Source organism: Arachis ipaensis, chromosome B10 (assembly GCF_000816755.2).
Source record: "Arachis ipaensis cultivar K30076 chromosome B10, Araip1.1, whole genome shotgun sequence".
NCBI lineage: Eukaryota > Viridiplantae > Streptophyta > Magnoliopsida > Fabales > Fabaceae > Arachis > Arachis ipaensis.
The window spans coordinates 20,232,271-20,253,778 of NC_029794.2; the positions used below are offsets into that span (position 1 = coordinate 20,232,271).

The 21,508-nt window shown below is 38.5% G+C and overlaps 1 protein-coding gene across 2 annotated transcripts; it reads right to left on the bottom strand.

Annotated features, from left to right (window-relative positions):
* Positions 359–21,443, bottom strand: LOC107624093 (pentatricopeptide repeat-containing protein At4g21065-like). 2 transcript variants are annotated; one of them, XM_016326548.2, is made up of 3 exons: positions 19,351–21,443; positions 3,005–3,007; positions 359–370 (listed from the first exon to the last, which is right to left on the bottom strand). In XM_016326548.2, exon 1 carries the CDS (start codon positions 21,307–21,309, stop codon positions 19,450–19,452), a length of 1,860 nt encoding a protein of 619 aa, XP_016182034.1. In that variant the 5' UTR covers positions 21,310–21,443; the 3' UTR covers positions 359–370; positions 3,005–3,007; positions 19,351–19,449. The 2 variants fall into 2 exon arrangements, with proteins under 2 accessions (XP_016182034.1, XP_016182033.1); XM_016326547.2 differs by lacking the exons at positions 359–370; positions 3,005–3,007 and adding an exon at positions 18,346–19,074.

The following is a 21,508-nucleotide window of genomic DNA, read 5'->3' on the forward strand; positions in this document are numbered from 1 at the left end:
ACCTTAAATATAGAAAATAGTCTAATAATTATAAAATTGGATAATAATCATAACTTATCTCAAGTTCAATAAATCAAAACTTACCTTAATTATCTTTAATAAAATAATTTCTGAAATTAAGGCTATAAATAATTATATGATTTGAGACTTGATCATAAAAAGGCTTTTCAAAAGTTCTGGGTCTTACAACAGTCCAAAATCTTAACTATTTGGCTTCTAAGCCGAGGACCTCTACATTTTCAAGAATGTGATGAAAATTCTTATCTATATCACCATGTTAAAGCAAAATACACCAACCTCTAAATGGAGATCAAAATCAATAACTAAATGAGGGAGAAAAAAAAAGGAAAAAAGACAAATACATGAATGCCTAACTACCATGATACATAGATAAATGTGGAAGTACAATTACACAAGAATTTTTTTAACCCAAAATCCAAAATTCGCCTAACCATTCTGGCAATCAAACAACATATTCGAGCGTCACAATCTCTGTAGGCTGCCACATGGATTTTCGAACACCTAAAAGGTCCTCATTTTCTTTAGTGTAAGTCATGTAAACCTCCCAGTTCATAGACTTTACAATGTTCTCAAGCTCATTAATTACCTTAGCAGTGTCTCGAACAATAAGCATTCTTTCGGGCCTCAGAATCCGATCAACCTCAGCCACAGCAACTTGAAAATTGCACCTAAGAGACCAATAAATATATTAGAAAAATGATACAGATAATTATTGTCTGTTGATATGATCTGGCAAAGCATTAGTTGTGATGAATGAGAAATGAAATAATTATACACACCTTTTCTTTAGTCTTAAAAACAAATAATTTGCATGGAGGAGATTGTAGGACCTAAGATAATTACTAAACGATTTACACCAATCATGATACATGTCAAAAAGGCCGCATTCATATATAGTAGGAAGTGTGTCTTGAGCATCTACTAAAACTGAAGAGTGAGATGTGCAGTTAGGGTTGGTTCGTTTAAACGTTTAAGCAAAAAATGACGTCTTTTTACTGAACTGGCCGGTTCACCAATTTTTCATCAGTTTTTATTTTGACGGTTTTGTATACCTGACTGGGCCATTTATGTAGCCGATTTGCAATTGGACCAATCCGACCGGTCGATCCAGTCTGGTTTTCAAAATCATGGGCTCGTGTTACGTGAGATTTCTCTCTTTTTTTAAAATCAAAATGGCATCGTTTATTAAGAACTGGCCAGTTTCCAATTCAGTCCAACTAGTCGGTTCAGCGATTTTGAGACGGTTTTTTTATCTGCGATTTCAAGTAGCAGACTGGACCGTTTCTTTCACCTGTTTTCGGTTAGACTGATTTGACCAGCCGATTCGGCCCGATTTTCATAACCATGTGTTTTTGTGTAAGGTCCAACAAAAAAAAAACCACAATTTTGATGGAGGTAAGAGCAATCATATCATATCAATTAGAACTCGATAAGAGCAATCAATCCGGTCATACGACTGAAGCACCAAATCACTGGTTCGACCGACAGACCACAAATTGAACTAATTAACCCAATAACATTAAAAAATAAAAACATAAATAATGTTAGCCAACAAATTACCTAATTAAAAGTAATTAATATCCCATCTATCAATTAGACTTCTCTATTTTCTCATTAGCATATCAATTATCAATTATGTATTCTTGATAGTATTTTATATATGGCTGAATATACTGCCTCCATTCAAAAAAGGGACATGAGGCAATATGAAAATAACATGAATTTTTTTAAAATAAATAAAATAGATATTATAATTACCAATATACATATTTTTTAGAGTATTTACGTTTTTCTACACTAAATCGTATCTCATTTACAGTGTAAACGAGATAAGTATGGCCACATCTTGTTACACTATAAACGAGATAAAACACGCATACGTCTCCACGTATCACGTTTATAAATGTGTTGTAAAACGAGCTCTCGTTTATCGTGTAAACAAAATATGGCCATTGTAACACCCTAACTATCAAAGCTCACGCTTTCGGCTGCGCAACTCTGATAGCTCGAACATTACGATGACTCTTATACTATTTAATACTAAAATATGAGCCTGTTTAAAACTTTAAACTGCAATACCGCTCCCAAAATACTTTTGTTCGACAACGTACATCCATAGATACCATACAACTTATAAAAACTCATAAAGATCACATCTATATATATATATATATATATACAACTCCTATCCCTCTTGCAGAATATATCAAGATAAAGGCGAGGGTACAATAAACAATAATCTAAAGCAATACAGAGCATTTCAACAACAACTAAATAAACTCTTCACGACTTCTGCGCCCATATCCTGAAAGGGGAAAAATGTAGGGGGGTGAGAACATCATCCTCGAAAGGGTTCTCAGTAGAGGGTTTTTGGGAATTACTGTAATAGGATACGTGAAGATAAACCGTACCAGTGATTAATAACCGTCTTATGCCTCTTGTCAAAAACAACAATTTACAATAAAAGTAAAGTCGGAAATCTTTTCTGAAAGAGGAATCGTTCAGTTCTAAAAAACTCAAAAGTCTTTCAAAAAGGTTTATCTATGCTGAACCAAAATAGCTTTTCATATTTTTCCAAACCAGAAACACAAAATCGAAACCAATCATCGGTCCATCTCATTTCAACCACGGCCCTAGGCCCAAACAATCCAACCATCAACCAATCACCACAATCCAACAGAGTCCTAGTCGCAAAGACAGATAGGAAGTTCAAGCACAAACAAACAGTTACAACAAGTAGAACAAATAGCAGTTAATCACAAGTAATCACAAAGGCAAACCAAGTACAATATGCACACTCAAACAATGTCACATAGATGCATATGATGCATGCCTGTCCTAGTGGCTGATGATATCATCTGTCGGTTATAGAGCCAACCCGACAAGTCCTGGTAGCTAACCATTGGACTATCCCTTTGTCGTGCATCCCCAACTCGAGTTATACTCAACATAATCGTGATCATAATCATGATCCATATCCAACACCCTCACTGGTGTATATTCACGGGGGTGAACTCATCCGGGGCTTTCACAATGCCCGGCCACCCTTACGACATAGGGTCAACAGAGTATCAAGTCTCAACCTAGAACATGTGGTGGCTAGCCACTGCTACTACCCAGGAAAACTCGTATCTCGGATAGTGGAAGTGCAAAATCACAATTATCAATATCTCAGCATATATGCATTCATTCTCAGCAATGGATCAACATCCATCTCAGCCATCCGGCTTAAATTCATAATTCATAGTCAGCCATACGACTCATAACTCATTCGGCAATCAGCCATAATTCAATATCACACACAGCCATTCCGGCTCATAACAAAATAGCACTTCTACCATTCAACATCATCAAATTCATGAAATCGGCGTTTAAGCCATAAATCATTTTTCTCAATTCATTTCACTTTGAAATCAAGTTTCAACTCTTTTCAGCCTTGGCTTTAAAGATCGCATTTCTCAAATCATCTCAGGCTCATAAGTCCCTTTTATTCAAAGTAAGTTCCCTTTTTTAAAACAAAGCCACTCTCGGCATCCTCTTTCCAAAACTTCCATAACCATGGCAAGTTAAAGATCTCTTTGAGATATTCAAAATCACCCATCTAACAATGGAATTTTATAACAAAAGTTTCTCGGCAGAGTCTCAAGTCTTTAGGGGAGATTAACATAACTCATTTCCTCAAATTCACTTAAAATCATTAAAACCTTGGCTTCCTGATTTGAATAATAAAATAGGATCTAAGCCAAACCGAGTCATGTAATCAATTACTCTTTTCAAAGCCGTTTCCTTTACTTAAAACAAAAAACCAGCTTCAATCCCATGGAAAAATCCTAAAGTGTTTCAACTGCTCAAAACTTGTTTTAGTCTTGTAAAAACTCAGAACTCAAAGAGTATTTAAAATTTTTTCCAAAACATTTTAGAATGAAATTAAACTTGTCAATAGACGTTCAGGTTCTTTCAAAGTCACTGAAACTTCTCTAATTGAAACCTTCAAGTCAAATTCAAAGGCATAAACCCTTTTCACATTTAAAACAGCCTTAAAGCATAAGTTTCATCTAAATGACGTGTTCACAAGGGAAATATAATACTTTTCTTAAGAAACAAGACTAAATCACAACTTCCTTTTTAATAATTCATTCCAGAAGCATAAGTCATCCCTTTCTTAATAATTCAGAAAAACATAGTAGAAGTCTTTAACTCATGAGTTTCCGAATAACGTTTTAGTAAAGTCCCAGATTCTACTCGAATTTTTGCAGCACCTTGATGAGTGCATAATTTATACGCTTTTTGGCATTGTTTTTAGGTAGTTTTTAGTATGTTTTAGTTACTTTTTATTATATTTTTATTAGTTTTTATGCAAAAAATCACATTTCGGGACTTTACTATGAGTTTGTGTATTTTTCTGTAATTTCAGGTATTTTTTGGCTGAAATTGAGGGACCTGAGCAAAAATCTAATTCAGAGGCTGAGAAAGGACTGCAGATGTTGTTGGATTCTGACCTCCCTGCACTCAAACGCATTTTTTTGGAGCTACAAAAGTCCAATTGGCACGCCCTCAATTGGTCTGGAAATCTAACATCTTGGGCCTTTCAGCAATGTATAATAGTCCATACTTTGCTCGAGATTTGATGGCCCAAACTGGCGTTAAACGCCAGTCAGAGACCCTTTTCTGGTGTAAAACGCCGGAACTGGCACCAAAACTGGAGTTGAATGCCCAAACTGGCACCTAAGCTGGCGTTTAACTCCAAGAATAGCCTATGCACATGAAAGCTTCAAAGCTCAGCCCAAACACTCACCAAGTGGGCCCCAGAAGTGGATTTCTACATTATCTGCACTTAGTTACTCATTTTCTGTAAACCTAAGTTACTAGTTTAGTATAAAAACTGCTTTTAGAGATTCATTTTGGAGGGATGACATTTTACAGCTCATATTGTATCTTCTACGGCATGAGTCTCTAAACCCCATAGGTGGGGGTGAGGAGCTCTGCTGTGTCTCAATGGATTAATGTAATTACTATTGTTTTCTATTCGATCACGCTTGATTCTGTTCTAAGATACTCACTCGTACTTCAATATAAAGAATATGATGATCCGTGACACTCATCATCATTCTCAAATTTATGAACGCGTGCTTGACAACCACTCTCGTTCTATCTGAGCTCAACGTAGTAATTGGACGACAGCTTGAGTGCGTATCTCTTGGGTTTCTAATCCACGCGTTTGACTTGCATCGCCTGACAATAGAGCATTCAAACCCATGAGATCAGAACCTTCGTGGTAGATGTTAGAACCAATTGGCAGCATTCCTGAGATTCGGAAAGTCTAAACCTTGTCTGTGGTATTCTGAGTAGGATCTGGGACGGGATGACTGTGACGAGCTTCAAACTCACGAATGTTGGGCGCAGTGACAGTGTGAAAAAGGATAGAGAGATCCTATTCTGACACAAGTGAGAACCGACAGATGATTAGCCGTGCAGTAGCTGTGCCTGGTATTTTTCATCCGAGACGAGAGATCCGACAGTTGATTAGCCGTACAGAAACCGTACCTGGACCATTTTCACTGAGAGGACGGATGGTAGCCATTGACAACGGTGATCCACCAACATACAGCTTGCCATGGAAGAAAGTCATGCGTGTTTGGAGAAGAAGACAGTAGGAAAGTAGAGATTCGGACGACAGAGCATCTCCGGAACCTCAACCTGTTCCTCATTACTGAATCACAAGTATCATTCATTTCATGTTATTTACTTTTCATAAACAAACCTTTGTGTTTTTATTTTCTTAAAAATTTCCAAAATTTGTTCTTGGTGTTCATCTTGACATTCAAAGTTTTCTTATTTATTTTCTTTGTTTTGATCTAAAAATTCTAAGTTTGGTGTCATTTTATTATTTTTCTCTTTTCTTATTAAATTCAAAAAATATCTTTTCCTTTATTTACTCATCATTTTCGAATTCCTTAGGTTGACTTAGTCAAAATTTTTAAACTTTGGTAGTTTCTTGTTAGTCAAGTCAAAATTTCAATTTTAAAAATTTATCTTTTTAAATCTTTTTCAAAACTTCCTAATCACTTTCTCTCTCCTCATTTTTTTCGAAAATCCACACCAAAAATTTTCAAATCTTTTTAATTAACTAATTAATTGATTTAGTTTTCTAATTTCTTTTATTTCTTTTTCTTTTCTTAATTTTTGAAACTTGCATCAATTTTTTTATTTACTTTATTTTAATTTCTTTAATTTCAAAAAAAAAAAGGAATAAAATTTTTATTTACAATCCACATCATCTCCCTTTCTCTATCATGGACCTAAGTGGAAATGAACAGTCTAGAAGGACTCTGGGATCATATGCTAACGCCACCACTGCTTCATATGGGAGTAGTATCTGTATACCCCCATCAGAGCCAGCAACTTTGAGCTGAACCCTCAACTCATTATCACAGTGCAGCAAAATTGCCAGTATTCCGGTCTTCCACAGGAAGAACCTACTGAGTTTCTGGCACAGTTCTTACAAATTGCTGACACAGTATGTGATAAGGAAGTAGATCAGGATGTCTACAGATTATTACTGTTTCTATTTGCTGTAAAAGATCAAGCTAAGAGGTGGTTAAATAACCAACCCACAGCAAGCATAAGAACATGGAAACAGTTATCAGACAAATTTCTGAATCAATATTTCCCTCCAAAAAGGATGACACAGCTAAGGCTGGACATCCAAGGCTTTAAACAAGAGGATAATGAATCTCTTTATAATGTCTGGGAGAGGTACAGAGAGATGCTAAGGAAATTCCCCTTTGAAATATTTTCAGAATGGGTGCAGTTAGACATCTTTTACTATGGGCTTACAGAAAAGGCCCAGATGTCTCTAGACCACTCAGCTAGTGGATCTATACATATGAGAAAGACAATTGAAGAGGCTCAAGAGTTCATTGATACAGTTGCCATAAATCAGCACCTGTACTCAAGTGGTGAGACCTCCATGAAAGAAGAGGCTGAGGCAGCATCCACTGAACTTAGTCCTCCAGAATAAATTGCTGAACTCAATCAGCAACTATTTTCTATAACAAAATAGTTAGCAGAATTTAAAGAGATGCTACAAGAAACCAAAGATGCTAACCAGAATATGAAAAAATAATTGAATCAGACAAGACATCAGTTATCTAAACAGATAACAGAAGAATGCCAAGCTGTTCATTTAAGAAGTAGAAAGATATTGAATATCTCAACTCAAAGCAGTAGGAAGCCAAGAAAGGAACATCTGACAGAAGATGACCAAACCACTGTCCAAAATCCCTCTGAGAACAGTAAGAGCCCAGAGAGGAATGATTCTGGCGTTCAAATGCCAGAAAAAGGTCAGAAGTTGGCGTTGAACGCCTAGTGGATGGCCAAAACACCAGAAAAAGGTGGCAATCTGGCATTGAACGCCCAAAAAGCACCCAACTATGGCGTTCAAATGCCAATGAGGGATCAGACACCTGCAAGTGCTGATAACAACCCCTTAAGCAAGCATCTCCAACCACTTCTGTAGGAAATAAACCTGCAGCAACTAAGGTTGAAGAATATAAAACCAAGATGCCTTATCCTCAGAAACTCCGCCAAGCGGAACATGATAAACAATTTGTCCACTTTGTAGACTATCTCAGGACTCTTGAAATAAAGATTTCGTTTACAGAGGAACTTGAGCAAATACCCTCTTATGCTAAGTTCATGAAAGAGATCTTAAGTCATAAGAAGGATTGGAGGGAAACTGAAAAAGTTTTTCTCACTGAAGAAGCAGTGCAGTCATTTTAAAAAGCTTACCAGAGAAGCTTAAAGATCCTGGAAGCTTTATGATACCATGCATATTAGAGGATGCTTGTACCAAGACAGCTCTATGTGATCTTGGGGCAAGTATCAACCTGATACCTGCATCCACTATCAAAAAGCTTGGTTTGACTGATGAAGTTAAACCAACCCGGATATGCCTCCAACTTGCTGATGGCTCCATTAAAATTCCATCAAGCGTAATTGAGGACATGATTGTCAAAGTTGGGCCATTTGCCTTTCCCACTGACTTTGTGGTGCTGGAAATGAAGGAGCACAAGAGTGCAACTCTCATTCTAGGAAGACCTTTCCTAGCGACTGGACGAACCCTCATTGATGTCCAAAAAGGGGAGGTGACCCTGAGAGTTAATGAGGATGAGTTTAAGTTGAATGCTGTCAAAGCTATGCAGCATCCAGACACCTCAAAAGACTGCATGAGCATTGATGTTATTGACTCCCTGGTAGAGGAGGTCAATATGACTGAGAGTCTCGAATCAGAGCTAGAGGACACCTTTAAAGATGTCCAGCCTGATCTGGAGGAACTAGAGGAAACAGAAAAGCCTCCGAAAACTCCTCAGGAAGAGGAAAAGCCTCCTAAACTCGAGCTCAAACCACTATCACCATCCCTGAAATATACATTTCTGGGAGAAGATGGCACTTTTCCTGTGATCATAAGCTCTGCTTTAGAGCCACAGAAAGAGAAAGCAATAATTCAGGTGCTGAGGACACACAAGACAGCTCTTGGGTGGTCCATAAGTGATCTCAAGGGCATTAGCCCAGCCAGATGCATGCACAAGATCCTATTGGAGGATGATGCTAAGCCAGTGGTTCAACCACAGAGGCGGCTGAATCCAGCCATGAAGGAGGTGGTGCAGAAAGAGGTCACTAAGTTACTAGAGGCTAGGATTATTTATCATATTTCTGATAGCCCCTGGGTGAGCCCTGTCCAAGTTATTCCCAAGAAGGGAGGTATGACAGTGGTTCATAATGAAAGGAATGAACTGGTTCACACAAGAACAGTTACAGGGTGGCGTATGTGTATTGACTACAGAAGGCTCAATACAGCCACCAAAAAGGATCATTTTCCTTTACCATTCATAGACCAGATGCTAGAGAGACTAACAGATCATGAATACTACTGCTTTTTGGATGGCTATTCAGGTTATAACCAAATTGCAGTAGATCCTCAGGACCAAGAGAAACAGCATTCACATGTCCATCTGGAGTATTTGCCTACAGAAGGATGCCATTTGGTCTGTGCAATGCACCTGCAACCTTTCAGAGGTGCATGCTCTCTATCTTTTCTGATATGGTAGAGAAATTTCTGAAAGTCTTCTTGGATGACTTCTCAGTATTTGGAGACTCATTCAGCTCCTGTCTTGACCATCTAGCACTTGTTCTGAAAAGGTGCCAAGAGACTAACCTGGTTTTAAACTGGGAGAAATGTCACTTTATGGTGACTGAAGGAATTGTCCTTGGGCAGAGAATTTCAAACAAGAGAATAGAGGTGGATCAAGTTAAGGTAGAGGTAATTGAAAAATTACCACCACCTGCCAATGTTAAGGCAATCAGAAGCTTTCTGGGGCATGCAGGATTCTATAGGAGGTTTATAAAGGATTTTTCAAAAATCGCAAAACCTCTGAGCAATCTGCTAGCCGTTGATACACCATTTGTCTTTGACACAGAGTGTCTGTAGGCCTTTGAGACTCTGAAAGCTAAGCTGGTCACAGCACCAGCATTTCTACACCAGACTGGACATTACCATTTGAACTAATGTGTGATGCCAGTGACCATGCCATTGGTGTAGTATTGGGACAGAGGCATGACAAGCTTCTGCATGTCATTTATTATGCTAGCCGTGTTTTAAATGACGCGCAGAAGAATTACACACCCAAAGAAAAGGAGTTGCTTGTAGTGGTTTATGCTATTGATAAGTTCAGATCTTATTTAGTAGGATCAAAAGTGATTGTGTACACTAACCATGCTGCTCTAAAATATCTCCTCACAAAGCAGGATTCAAAACCCAGACTCATGAGATGGATGTTGCTTCTGCAAGAGTTTGATATAGAAATAAGAGACAGAAAAGGGACAGAGAACCAAGTAGCTGATCACCTGTCCCGGATAGAACCAGTAGCAGGAGCGTCCCTCCCTCCTACTGAGATCTCTGAAACCTTCCCGGATGAGCAACTCTTTGCCATTCAGGAAGTACCACGGTTTGCAGACATTGCGAACTATAAAGCTGTGAGATTCATACCCAAAGAGTACAGTAAGCAGCAAAGAAAAAAATTGGTGTCTGATGCAAAGTACTACTTGTGGGATGAACCATATCTCTTTAAGAGATGTGAAGACGGAATAATCCGTAGATGTGTACCTAGAGAAGAGGCACAAAAGATCCTATGGCATTGCCATGGATCACAATATGGAGGACATTTCGGAGGTGAGCGAACAGCCACAAAGGTTTTCCAATGTGGCTTCTACTGGCCTACTCTCTATAGAGACTCCCGAGAATTTGTACGTAACTGTGACATTTGCCAGAGAGCTGGTAATCTGCCTCACGGTTATGCCATGCCTCAGCAAGGGATCTTAAAGATTGAGTTATTTGATGTATGGGGGTGGGTATTGACTTCATGGGGCCTTTCCCGCCATCATATTCAAACACTTATATTCTGGTGGCAGTATACTATGTATCTAAATGGGTAGAGGCAATTGCAACACCCACTAATGATACTAAGACAGTGATGAAGTTCCTCCAGAAACATATCTTCAGCAGGTTTGGTGTCCCTAGGGTACTGATCAGTGATGGAAGCACTCATTTCTGCAATAAACAGCTTGACTCTGCTCTAATCTGATATGGAATTAACCACAAAGTGGCAACTCCTATCATCCACAAACAAATGGGCAGGCTGAAGTCTCAAAAAGAGAACTAAAACGAATCCTGGAACGGACTGTAAATACCCATAGAAGGGATTGGGCAAGAAGTCTGGATGATGCTTTGTAGGCATACAGAACCGCATCCAAGACTCCTATAGGGACCTCTCCATACCAGCTTGTGTATATAAAAGCCTGTCATCTGCCAGTGGAACTGGAACACAAGGCCTACTGGGCAACCAGGTTCCTAAACCTTGATGCTAAGGTAGCTGGAGAGAAAAGATTACTCCAGTTGAATGAGCTGGAGGAGTTCAGACTAAATGCTTTCGAAAATGCTAAATTTACAAGGAGAAAGCAAAAAGGTGGCATGACAGAAAGCTGTCATCTAGAGCCTTTGAGCCAGGACAGAAGGTTCTGTTGTTTAACTCTAGGCTCAGATTGTTCCCTGGGAAATTGAAATCCCGGTGGAAGGGACCATATGTGATTACAAGTGTGTCACCATATGGATATATAGAGCTTCAGGATATTGACTCTGACAAAAAGTTCATTGTTAATGGACAGAGAGTCAAACATTATCTTGAAGGCAATATTGAGCAAGAGTGCTCAAAATTGAGACTAAATTAAAATCTCAGTAAAGTCCAGCTAAAGATAGTAAAGAAGCGCTTGTTGGGAGGCAACCCAGCCATTATAAAAAATTAGATGTTTATCGCAATTATATGAGTCTATTTAATTTCGTTATTCATGTTCGTTAATACATTTCAGTGAATAAGTCAGGGAAATGAAGGTTCAGGACATAAAGCAGAGGAATCACAGAGAAAAAGAGCTCACTGGCGTCAAAACACCAGAAAGGCTATCATTCTGGGCGTTAAACGCTAGAATGGGCAGCATTCTGAGTGTTTAACGCCAGAAACAGCAGCATCCTGGGCGTTCAGAAAAAAAAGCTCAGTAATAAAGAAATTCTGGCGTTTAACGCCAGCCAGGATACCTGGCTGGATGTTAAATTCCCAAATTGGCTGCCAGATGGGCGTTAAACGCCAGAATGGCTATCATTCTGGGCGTTTAACGCCAGAACAGCAAAGGGGAGGTAATTTTGTTTCCAATTCGATTTTTTTCAATTTTTCATGTTTTAATTCATAATTTTTTTGCATAAAAAATATTTCAAATGTTCATCTTTCAATTTCTATTTTCAAAAACTAATAATCCTTTCAATTTTTTTAATTCTTTGTTAATTCTTTTTAATTCTTTTTTAATTCTTTTTAATTCTTGTCCATATCTTTTTCCAAACTTACATATCTTCTCAAATTCTTTTCAAATCCTTTTAATTTTTTTAACATTAACAAGTTTTTCAAAATTAATCACTTCATTCTTTTTCTACTCCCTTCTATCTTATTTTGCTCAAGGACGAGCAAAGCTTTTAAGTTTGGTGTGGAAAAGTTCTGCATTTTGCTTTCCATTATCACTTCTGGCACCCAAAGTCGGAGAATCCTCTAGAAAGAGAAAATGGAAGGCAATTGCTTCCGCCTCCGAACCTTGGGAGATGGAGAAATTCATCACCAAAGTCCATCACTAAGAAAGAGGATGGAGCAAACTAGAGGAGCTCAAGCACTCCATTGGACCATCAAGAGGAAGAAGTAGCCGCCGTCACTAAGGTGGACCCGCTCCTTAATTTCCTTGCTTTTATTGTTATTTGTCTGTTTTTATGTTTATTTTCTGTCTAAGTCTTATTTTTATTACATGATCATTAGTGTTTAGAGTCTATGTCTTAAAGCTATGAATGATTCCATGAATCTCTCACCTTTCTTAAATGAAAAATACTTTTATTTGCAAAAGAAAAAGAAATACATGAATTTTGAATTTTATCTTGAAAATAGTTTAATTATTTTGATGTGGTGGCAATACTTTTTATTTTCTGAATGTATGCTTAAACATTGCATATTTGAAATTGGAATTAAGAAAAGTTGGCTCTTGAAAGAATAATGAAAAAGGAGACATGTTATTGGTGATCTGAAAAATCATAAAATTGATTCTTGAAGCAAGAAAAAGCAGTGAAAAAGCAAAAGCATGCGAAAGAAAAGAAAAAGCAAGCAGAAAAAGCCAATAACCCTTTAAACTAAAAGGCAGGGGTAAAATGGATCCAAGGCTTTGAGCATCAATGGATAGGAGGGTCCAAAGAAATAAAATATTGGCCTAAGCGGCTAAATCAAGCTGTCTCTAACCATGTGCTTGTGTCATGAAGGTCCAAGTGAAAAGCTTGGGACTGAGTGGTTAAAGTCGTGATCCAAAGCAAAAGAGTGTGCTTAAAAACTCTGGGCACCTCTAACTGGGGACTCTAGCAAAGCTGAGTCGCAATCTGAAAAGGTTCACCCAGTTATGTGTCCGTGGCATTTATGTATCCGGTGATAATACTGGAAAACAAAATGCTAAGGGTCACGGCCAAGACTCATAAAGTAGCTGTGTTCAAGAATAAAAAAGAAATTAACTAGGAAAATCAATAACATTATCTGTATTTCTGAGTTCCTAAAGAGGCCAACAATTCTGAACTCCAATGGATAGAGAGATGCCAAAACTATTCAGAGGCAAAAAGCTACTAATCCCGCTCATCTAATTAAAACTAATCCTCATTGATATTTTTGAAATTTATTGTATTTTCTCTTTTTTTTTATCTTATTTTATTTTTGGTTGCTTGGGGACAAGCAAAAATTTAAGTTTGGTGTTGTGATGAGCGGATAATTTATACGCTTTTTGGCATTGTTTTTAGGTAGTTTTTAGTATGTTTTAGTTACTTTTTATTATATTTTTATTAGTTTTTATGCAAAAATCACATTTCTGGACTTTACTATGAGTTTGTGTATTTTTCTGTAATTTCAGGTATTTTCTGGTTGAAATTGAGGGACCTGAGCAAAAATCTGATTCAGAGGCTGAGAAAGGACAGCAGATGCTGTTGGATTCTGACCTCCCTGCACTCAAACGCGTTTTTCTGGAGTTACAAAAGTCCAATTGGCACGCTCTCAATTGGTCTAGAAATCTAACATCTTGGGCTTTTCAGCAATGTATAATAGTCCATACTTTGCTCGAGATTTGATGGCCCAAACTGGCGTTAAACGCCAGCCAGAGACCCTTTTCTGGCATAAAACACCGGAACTGGCACCAAAACTGGAGTTGAACGCCCAAACTGGCACCCAAGCTGGAGTTTAACTCCAAGAATGGCCTATGCACATGAAAGCTTCAAAGCTCAGCCTAAACACTCACCAAGTGGGCCCTAAAAAAGAATTTCTGCATTATCTGCACTTAGTTACACATTTTCTATAAACCTAAGTTACTAGTTTAGTATAAAAACTACTTTTAGAGATTCATTTTGGAGGGATGACATTTTACATCTCATATTGTATCTTCTACGGCATGAGTCTCTAAACCCCATAGGTGGGGGTGAGGAGCTCTGCTGTGTCTCAATGGATTAATGCAATTACTATTGTTTTCTATTCGATCACGCTTGATTCTGTTCTAAGATACTCACTCGTACTTCAATATAAAGAATATGATGATCCGTGACACTCATCATCATTCTCAAATTTATGAACGCGTGCTTGACAACCACTCCTGTTCTATCTGAGCTCAACGTAGTCATTGGGCGACAGCTTGAGTGCGTATCTCTTGGGTTTCTAATCCACGCGTTTGACTTGCATCGCCTGACAACAGAGCATTCAAACCCATGAGATCAGAACCTTCGTGGTAGAGGCTAGAACCAATTGGCAGCATTCCTGAAATCCGGAAAGTCTAAACCTTGTCTGTGGTATTCCGAGTAGGATCTGGGACGGGATGACTGTGACGAGCTTCAAACTCACGAATGTTGGGCGCAGTGACAGTGTGAAAAAGGATAGAGAGATCCTATTCCGACACAAGTGAGAACCGACAAATGATTAGCCGTGCGGTAGCTGTGCCTGGTATTTTTCATCCGAGACGAGAGATCCGACAGTTGATTAGCCGTACAGAAACCGTACCTGGACCATTTTCACTGAGAGGACGGATGGTAGCCATTGACAATGGTGATCCACCAACATACAGCTTGCCATGGAAGGAAGCCATGCGTGTTTGGAGAAGAAGACAGTAGAAAAGTAGAGATTCAAACGACAGAGCATCTCCGGAACCTCAACCTGTTCCTCATTACTGAATCACAAGTATCATTCATTTCATTTTATTTACTTTTCATAAACAAAATCATTTATATCATTTGAATCTCCTGACTAAGATTTACAGGATAACCATAGCTTGCTTCAAGCCGGCAATTTCTGTAGAATCGACCCTTACTCACGTAAGGTATTACTTAGACGACCCAGTGCACTTGCTGGTTAGTTGTATCGGAGTTGTGAAAAGTGTGATCATAATTCTGTGCACCACACCTCCCCTAAAACTTGGACTTTGCCACTCAGTTCGGGTCCCAACAAAACCGTTCCACAATCCTTTTCAACAGCCTAAAAATCCAAAATCAATTCAAGGCAAGCCAAAACCAACAGTCACCTCAATTCCATATTTTAAGGAAACCGTTTCAAAATTAAATCATTCTCAACCGAATAAACTCATTTCTAAAGCTTTAAAGAAACGGTCAACAACCGTCATTTATCATACTAGATCATTTAAAGCAAACCAGGCTGAATTCAAGAGTGTATTCTATTTTTCACATTCTCAAGAAAATTAACTCAAATCAATTCTCAATGGATTAAACTCGATCTCAAATCTTTAAAAAAATCAACTTGAAAAGTATTCCGTTTCACAAAACCGCACAACTATCCAACCAAACAACAATCATAATCATTCGAGACAATCAAACAATACATAAGGCTGATACAATTACCAAATACACATTGTCTCACATTAGTATCCATATGTAATAATTCTAATATATAAAATATAGTTTTTGGAAAGCACCCCTACCTCAAAACGCAAATCCATAACCCAAACGCCTCACCGAGTCCTTTCCGCCTCAAACCAAAATCAAAGACAGCTTTAAAGCACAGCCCCACGCATTTTCACAGCAGCATAAACAGCTCTAAATTACAACAAGTAACCTCAGTTACTAAATCCTAAGAACATTAATACCGTAAAGGCTTCAATACAGGTACGGGACACTAACGCAGGGCATTTCGAAACATAATTACTTGCCGAAACTAAGAAAGAACGGCTGAACCGAAATAGCGGCGGTCTCCGAGCCGGTTCGGCGGCAGCCCGGCAGCCACCTCAAGCGGCAGCGGCGACAAATTCCGATCACGACAACTAAAACCAACACGCAGTGACTATAGTATTCTCGAAATTCAAAAAGGACAGAAACCGCAATTAAAACCCTTATTGGCAAAGTTTTCCGGCGACGGCAGAACAGCCAGAGGCCTCGGCAGTGGTCCTGGAAGTCACAGAACCACTCCCGGCGGTCAGAATCACAAGGGTGCAGCTCCCTTCTCTGGCAGCGACACCTGCGGCGGCCTGAACCCCTTTCTGACGGCGGCAGTTCCGATGGAGGAGGCTGGAGGTCACGGCACGTATGGCGCGACGGCCCCCAAGCCCGCGACAACCATCACTCGCAGACCACTCCTCTCCTCGATTCTGCTCTCCCAGGCGGCGGCATAGAGGGCGCGGTGGCGGCGGGCTGAACGGAGGCAGCAGCGTGGCTCACCTCCTCTTCTGATCGCAGCTCCGCCCCCTCTCTCCTGGGTCCGTTTTTCTTCTGCATCCCTTTCCCCCTTTACTGCTGTGACTGATTTGAGAAAGGGGAAAGGTTGGTATCACTGCTGCTAGGTCTGAGAAGAGGGCAATTGGAGTAGGGTTTTTCGGCGGCTAGGTTTGGGAAGGATTAGGGTTTCATTTTCAAAAGTTAGGGTTAGGGCATTTTAGTAATTTCAAATGAAATTGGAAAAAATATAGTAATTGAACCCCAATTTAAATTTAACATTAATTGTATATAAAAAAATACTATTTGCTCATCAATTTTATAAATTATTTTCAATAAAATGTCTAAATCTAAAAATTAGAAATAGTATGATTAAATCTTTTATTTTTTCAAAATTATTTATTCCAAATCATATAAAATCTTTATTATTTCACAACTACCAATTTTATAATTTGAATATAGAAAATAATTCAATAATTATAAAATTGGATAATACTCATAATTCCTCTCAAATTCGATAAATCAAAACTTGCCTTAATTATCCTTAATAAAATAATTTTTCTGAAATTAAGATTATAAATAACTATATGATTTGAAACTTGATCATAATAAGACTTTTTAAAAATTTTGAGTCTTACATTATACTTATCTCGTTTACACGGTAAACGAAATAAGGCTTAGTGGCACCTATAAGTAGAACTCGTTGACCGCACCCTTGACTCCACTCATTATTTACATCTCTCTCATTTCTCTCTTTCTCTAGCCATTTTATTGATATTTTTTACTTTCATTGATGTTATGGCACGTAATAACTATATGATTTGAAACTTGATCATAATAAAACTTTTCAAAAGTTTTGGGTCTTACATTATACTTATCTCGTTTACACAGTAAACGAAATAAGACTTAGTGACGCCTATAAGTAGAACTCGTTGACCGCACCCTTGACTCCACTCATTATTTACATCTCTCTCATTTCTCTCTTTCTCTAGCCATTTTATTGATATTTTTGACTTTCATTGATGTTATGGCACGTAATAACTATATGATTTGAAACTTGATCATAATAAGACTTTTCAAAAGTTTTGAGTCTTACATTATACTTATCTCGTTTACACGGTAAACGAAATAAGGCTTAGTAACGCCTATAAGTAGAACTCGTTGACCGCACCCTTGACTCCACTCATTATTTACATCTCTCTCATTTCTCTCTTTCTCTAGCCATTTTATTGATATTTTTTACTTCCATTGATGTTATGGCACGTAATCCTGACATCAACCGCCTAAATGCTAGCTGGCACATTGCAGGAGCTATCGATACTAACATCCTATATCCAATTCTACCAACCTATTTTCACTTCACCGTTACGAAGAATTACTGATATATTGGAGTCGGTACAAGTATCAAACAAACCCTCTTGCACTTTCTATTAGTCTTCCTCATATTAGAAGCTTGTCGCTTCTCCCGTGATTGATTTCTAATGATCTATTTGAATCAACATTGATTCCCTCAATTGAATCTTGTTGTTCCACAACCTGTTATTGAGCGGCTTTTTCCCTCATCTTCCTGCTTCTCTTCTTGTACTTCTTTGTCCCATTTATATCACCAGAACTACTAAATGGTGAAGTCACACTGCACATCAGACAATCTAGTTTCTTTTTGTGAATTCTGAAGTTTAGTATTTTCAGCATAATCACTGGATTTATTTCTTTCAAGCTCTTTTGAGGCTTCCAGCAAATCCTCTTGATTTTCACTGATCACACCAGCACTCAAAGGCTGTAATACAATTGAAAAGAACATCAATGCATAGTCAAGGTACAGTATCCTAAATTTATGTATGAATAACCGGGGGCTCCAATTCTCTCCTTACCTGTAATTTGACAGGACTTGAAAATAATTCAGGAGAGCAAGGCCTTTGTGTCCACTCAAACAGCTCACTATCAAAGAGATCAAAAGAGGTTTTATTTTGCACCTCATCCTACATGACAATATCAAGAAGCCAAGAAATAAAATCAGCAATTTATTATAAGTCTCTTCTAAAGTAATTTGATTTTAACCATGAAAACTCAATTTCCAAATTTTGTTCTGAGTGACTTCAACAACGTTTATCACCAACCAAGTAGTTGAATAGTTTAAGAACCATGAGACTGGGAAGTTATCTTCATCAGCCATATAAAACAAACAGTTAATGAAAAAGAAAAGAGTTTACAATTTCATAGTTTATGACGACATATTCAGTTGCTATAACAACCCGTTACTTAATGATAATGTCAGTTTAGTCGGATTTTCATCATCGGAGTCCTTGAGATCACTGAATGAAGGAGGGCTTGGTGTTGGGCTTTCCATCTATAAGCTTATCCCCGAAAGTTTGCTGACTTAAATTCTCAACACCTTCCTCCTCTCTTAACCAAAAGAAAGGTGAAAGAACGGGTACATCTCTTTCACTTTGGAGAGGGTTTTCATTTGCAGTATCAGTATCCTTTTCTTTTCCCTCTTTTCTAGTTCCACAGAGGGAGTCTCCGGAGCTTGAATTTTTGAATGGAGTTTCAGAAAGAGGATCTTGTGGCACCTGAACCCTTTTCTTAGCTGGAAGAGAAGGTTTTGCAGTGTCAGGAAGATTCTTCTTCCCTGACACTGTTTTTGAGGGTTTTCCTTTTCTGAGCAGGATTTCGATGACTTCGAGTAGCATCCTCTCTACCACAATCAGCATCAGCTTGACATTGCGTTTCTTCATCTGCCAGGTAACTAAATGTCAGTAAAGTATAAAAAGGAGGACATAAATGCATATGCTTGAAAGCACATTCCTATATTTCAAACAAAGCTAGAACTTGAACCTATAAACCCACAGGCAAATTAGCTTGCAACTAAAAGATAGCACAGGCATATGCTTATTACAACACATCAAATCAATAAAATAGTGCATAATGCAAACAAAAACTTGAACACAAGTCATAATAATTTGGAAGTAGGTGAAGTTATGCATAGACAAAAACAGATGGGAAAATTTAACCTGAAAACTTAGAGTGGTGCGGATTCTGGGTGAGGAATAAGTTCATACCAGAAGAGCGTTCCATTCTTTTGTAATATTTAACTTTCATTACATCCAATATTACCAGTAATCTTTACATGAACATGAGCCACCTCTAAAATGGTGGAACCTACTACGATCCCTGATAACAATCTCTCTATCATAAACCTTTGATATGAGTTTTATAGCCATATGACAATCTGCACAAACCCTCAAGTTCTTCATGACCCTAATTGGGGTCCCTGGTGGTGTATTTAGGATCATAAAAGCGATTGCCACCTTTTCACTGTGATAAGACAAAGCTTGCTCCTTCTCCTCTTCCTCTATGTCTGCAAGTACATTTGCAGTGTGAGGAACATAACCTTCTAACTTCAGCAACTCTGTGATTTTCTCTAACAGTGCATATACATCCTTACTCTGAGGATGAGACCTATCGCCCATAGTAAACTCATAAACCCGATTTCCCAACTCCACCATGCTATAGCCAGGTGTTTTCCTAACACCATCCTCTAGCATTGATCTTCTTACTGTCTGTACATCTGACCAACGGTGTTCGGCCGCATAAATATTCGAGAGAAGCACATAGTCCCCGCTATGTTTAGGCTCTAACTTCAAAAGGTGTGATCTAGCTATCTCCCCTAGGCCTAAATGACCATGGATTGTGCATGCTCCCAATAAGGTCCTCCAAATAACAGAATTTGGCTGGATTGGCATGTTCTGAATATATTCATATGCTTGTTTCACTAAACCTGCCCTACTCAGCAGGTCCACCATGCAGCCATAGTGTTCTATCCGTGGCATGATTTCATATTCATCTTTCATCCTTCTAAAGTAATTAAACCCTTCATTCAACATTCCACAGTGGCTGCAAGCATACAAGACACCAACAAAAGTAATCTCACTAGGCTTAACTCTTTGTTCTTCCATCTCTTTGAAAAACTCAAGTGCTTCCTCCCCAAAGCCATTCACTGCCAAGCCAACAATCAAAGAAGTAAAAGAAACCACATTCCTTTCTCTCATCTCGCCAAAAACTTGTTTCGCCTCCCTGATGCTCCCACACTTGGCATAAAAGTCCAGCAGTGAATTGTTCACATGCATGTTCTCTGTCAATCCTACCTTCAACAAGAACACATGAACCCTACGTCCTAATTCTAGAGCTCCAAGTTCAGCACAAGCAGATAAAAGGCTAACCATAGTGAACCCATCCGGCTCCAGTCCCTCCATTTTCATCTCCCTGAATAGCGTCAAGGCCTCACTAGGCCTGCCATTAAGAGCAAACCCATTAATCACAGAATTCCAAGCCACAAGATCTCTTTCCACCATTGACTCAAACAGCTTGTGTGCGCTTTCTGTATCGCCGCAAACAGCATACATGTGAAGCAAACCGTTCTGAACAAACATCAAAGAGCCAAACCCTTTTCTCACTGTAACTGAATGTATAGCTTCCCCTTCTCTAACATTCAAAGACTTGGCAACAGCCTTGAGAAGAAAAGGGTAAGTGTGAGTGTCAGGCTCAACACAAGACACCGACATTTTACGGTAGAAATGAAGTGCAGGACTTGGGTCATCACTTTCAGCATAACCTCTTATCATGGTGTTCCAAGTGAACACATTTGGGTCATGCAATACAGCAAACACATGGTAGGCATAAGACATGGGTGCAGAGAGGGATACAATTGTAAAAATGAGATGCTTGCCCATGTCAGGGTTGTTGAGTGGGACACCATGCCTAAGTGAATATGCATGGATTTGTCTTAGTTTGGATATGGAAGATGCCCAAAACTGCAATAGAGCAATGCATTTTGTGACAATATGGGGTACTGGGTTCAGTGTGGCAGTTGTTGATGATGATGATAAGAAGGTTGAGGAACATAGGTGGATTTTGGGGTTCAAAGGCTGAGATGTGTGCACCAATGAGGAGAGCTTTGAGTATAGTCTCATGTTACATGGTACGATACCACAACATGCTAAGCATTTGATATGTTAATGTTCGCTTAGATCGAATCTATATTGTGCAATGTGTAATGCGAATATAGTGCTGCCTCTTTTTTAAAAGAATACAAAATACAGACGTAGTCTTATATGGCATAATAATAGTAGGTTTGGATTCTGTTAACAAATATATATATATTTGAAGATG

Excerpts from the sequence above, each read along its gene's own strand:
- LOC107624093 (XM_016326548.2), bottom strand. The coding sequence starts at position 21,309 with ATGAGACTATACTCAAAGCTCTCCTCATTGGTGCACACATCTCAGCCT.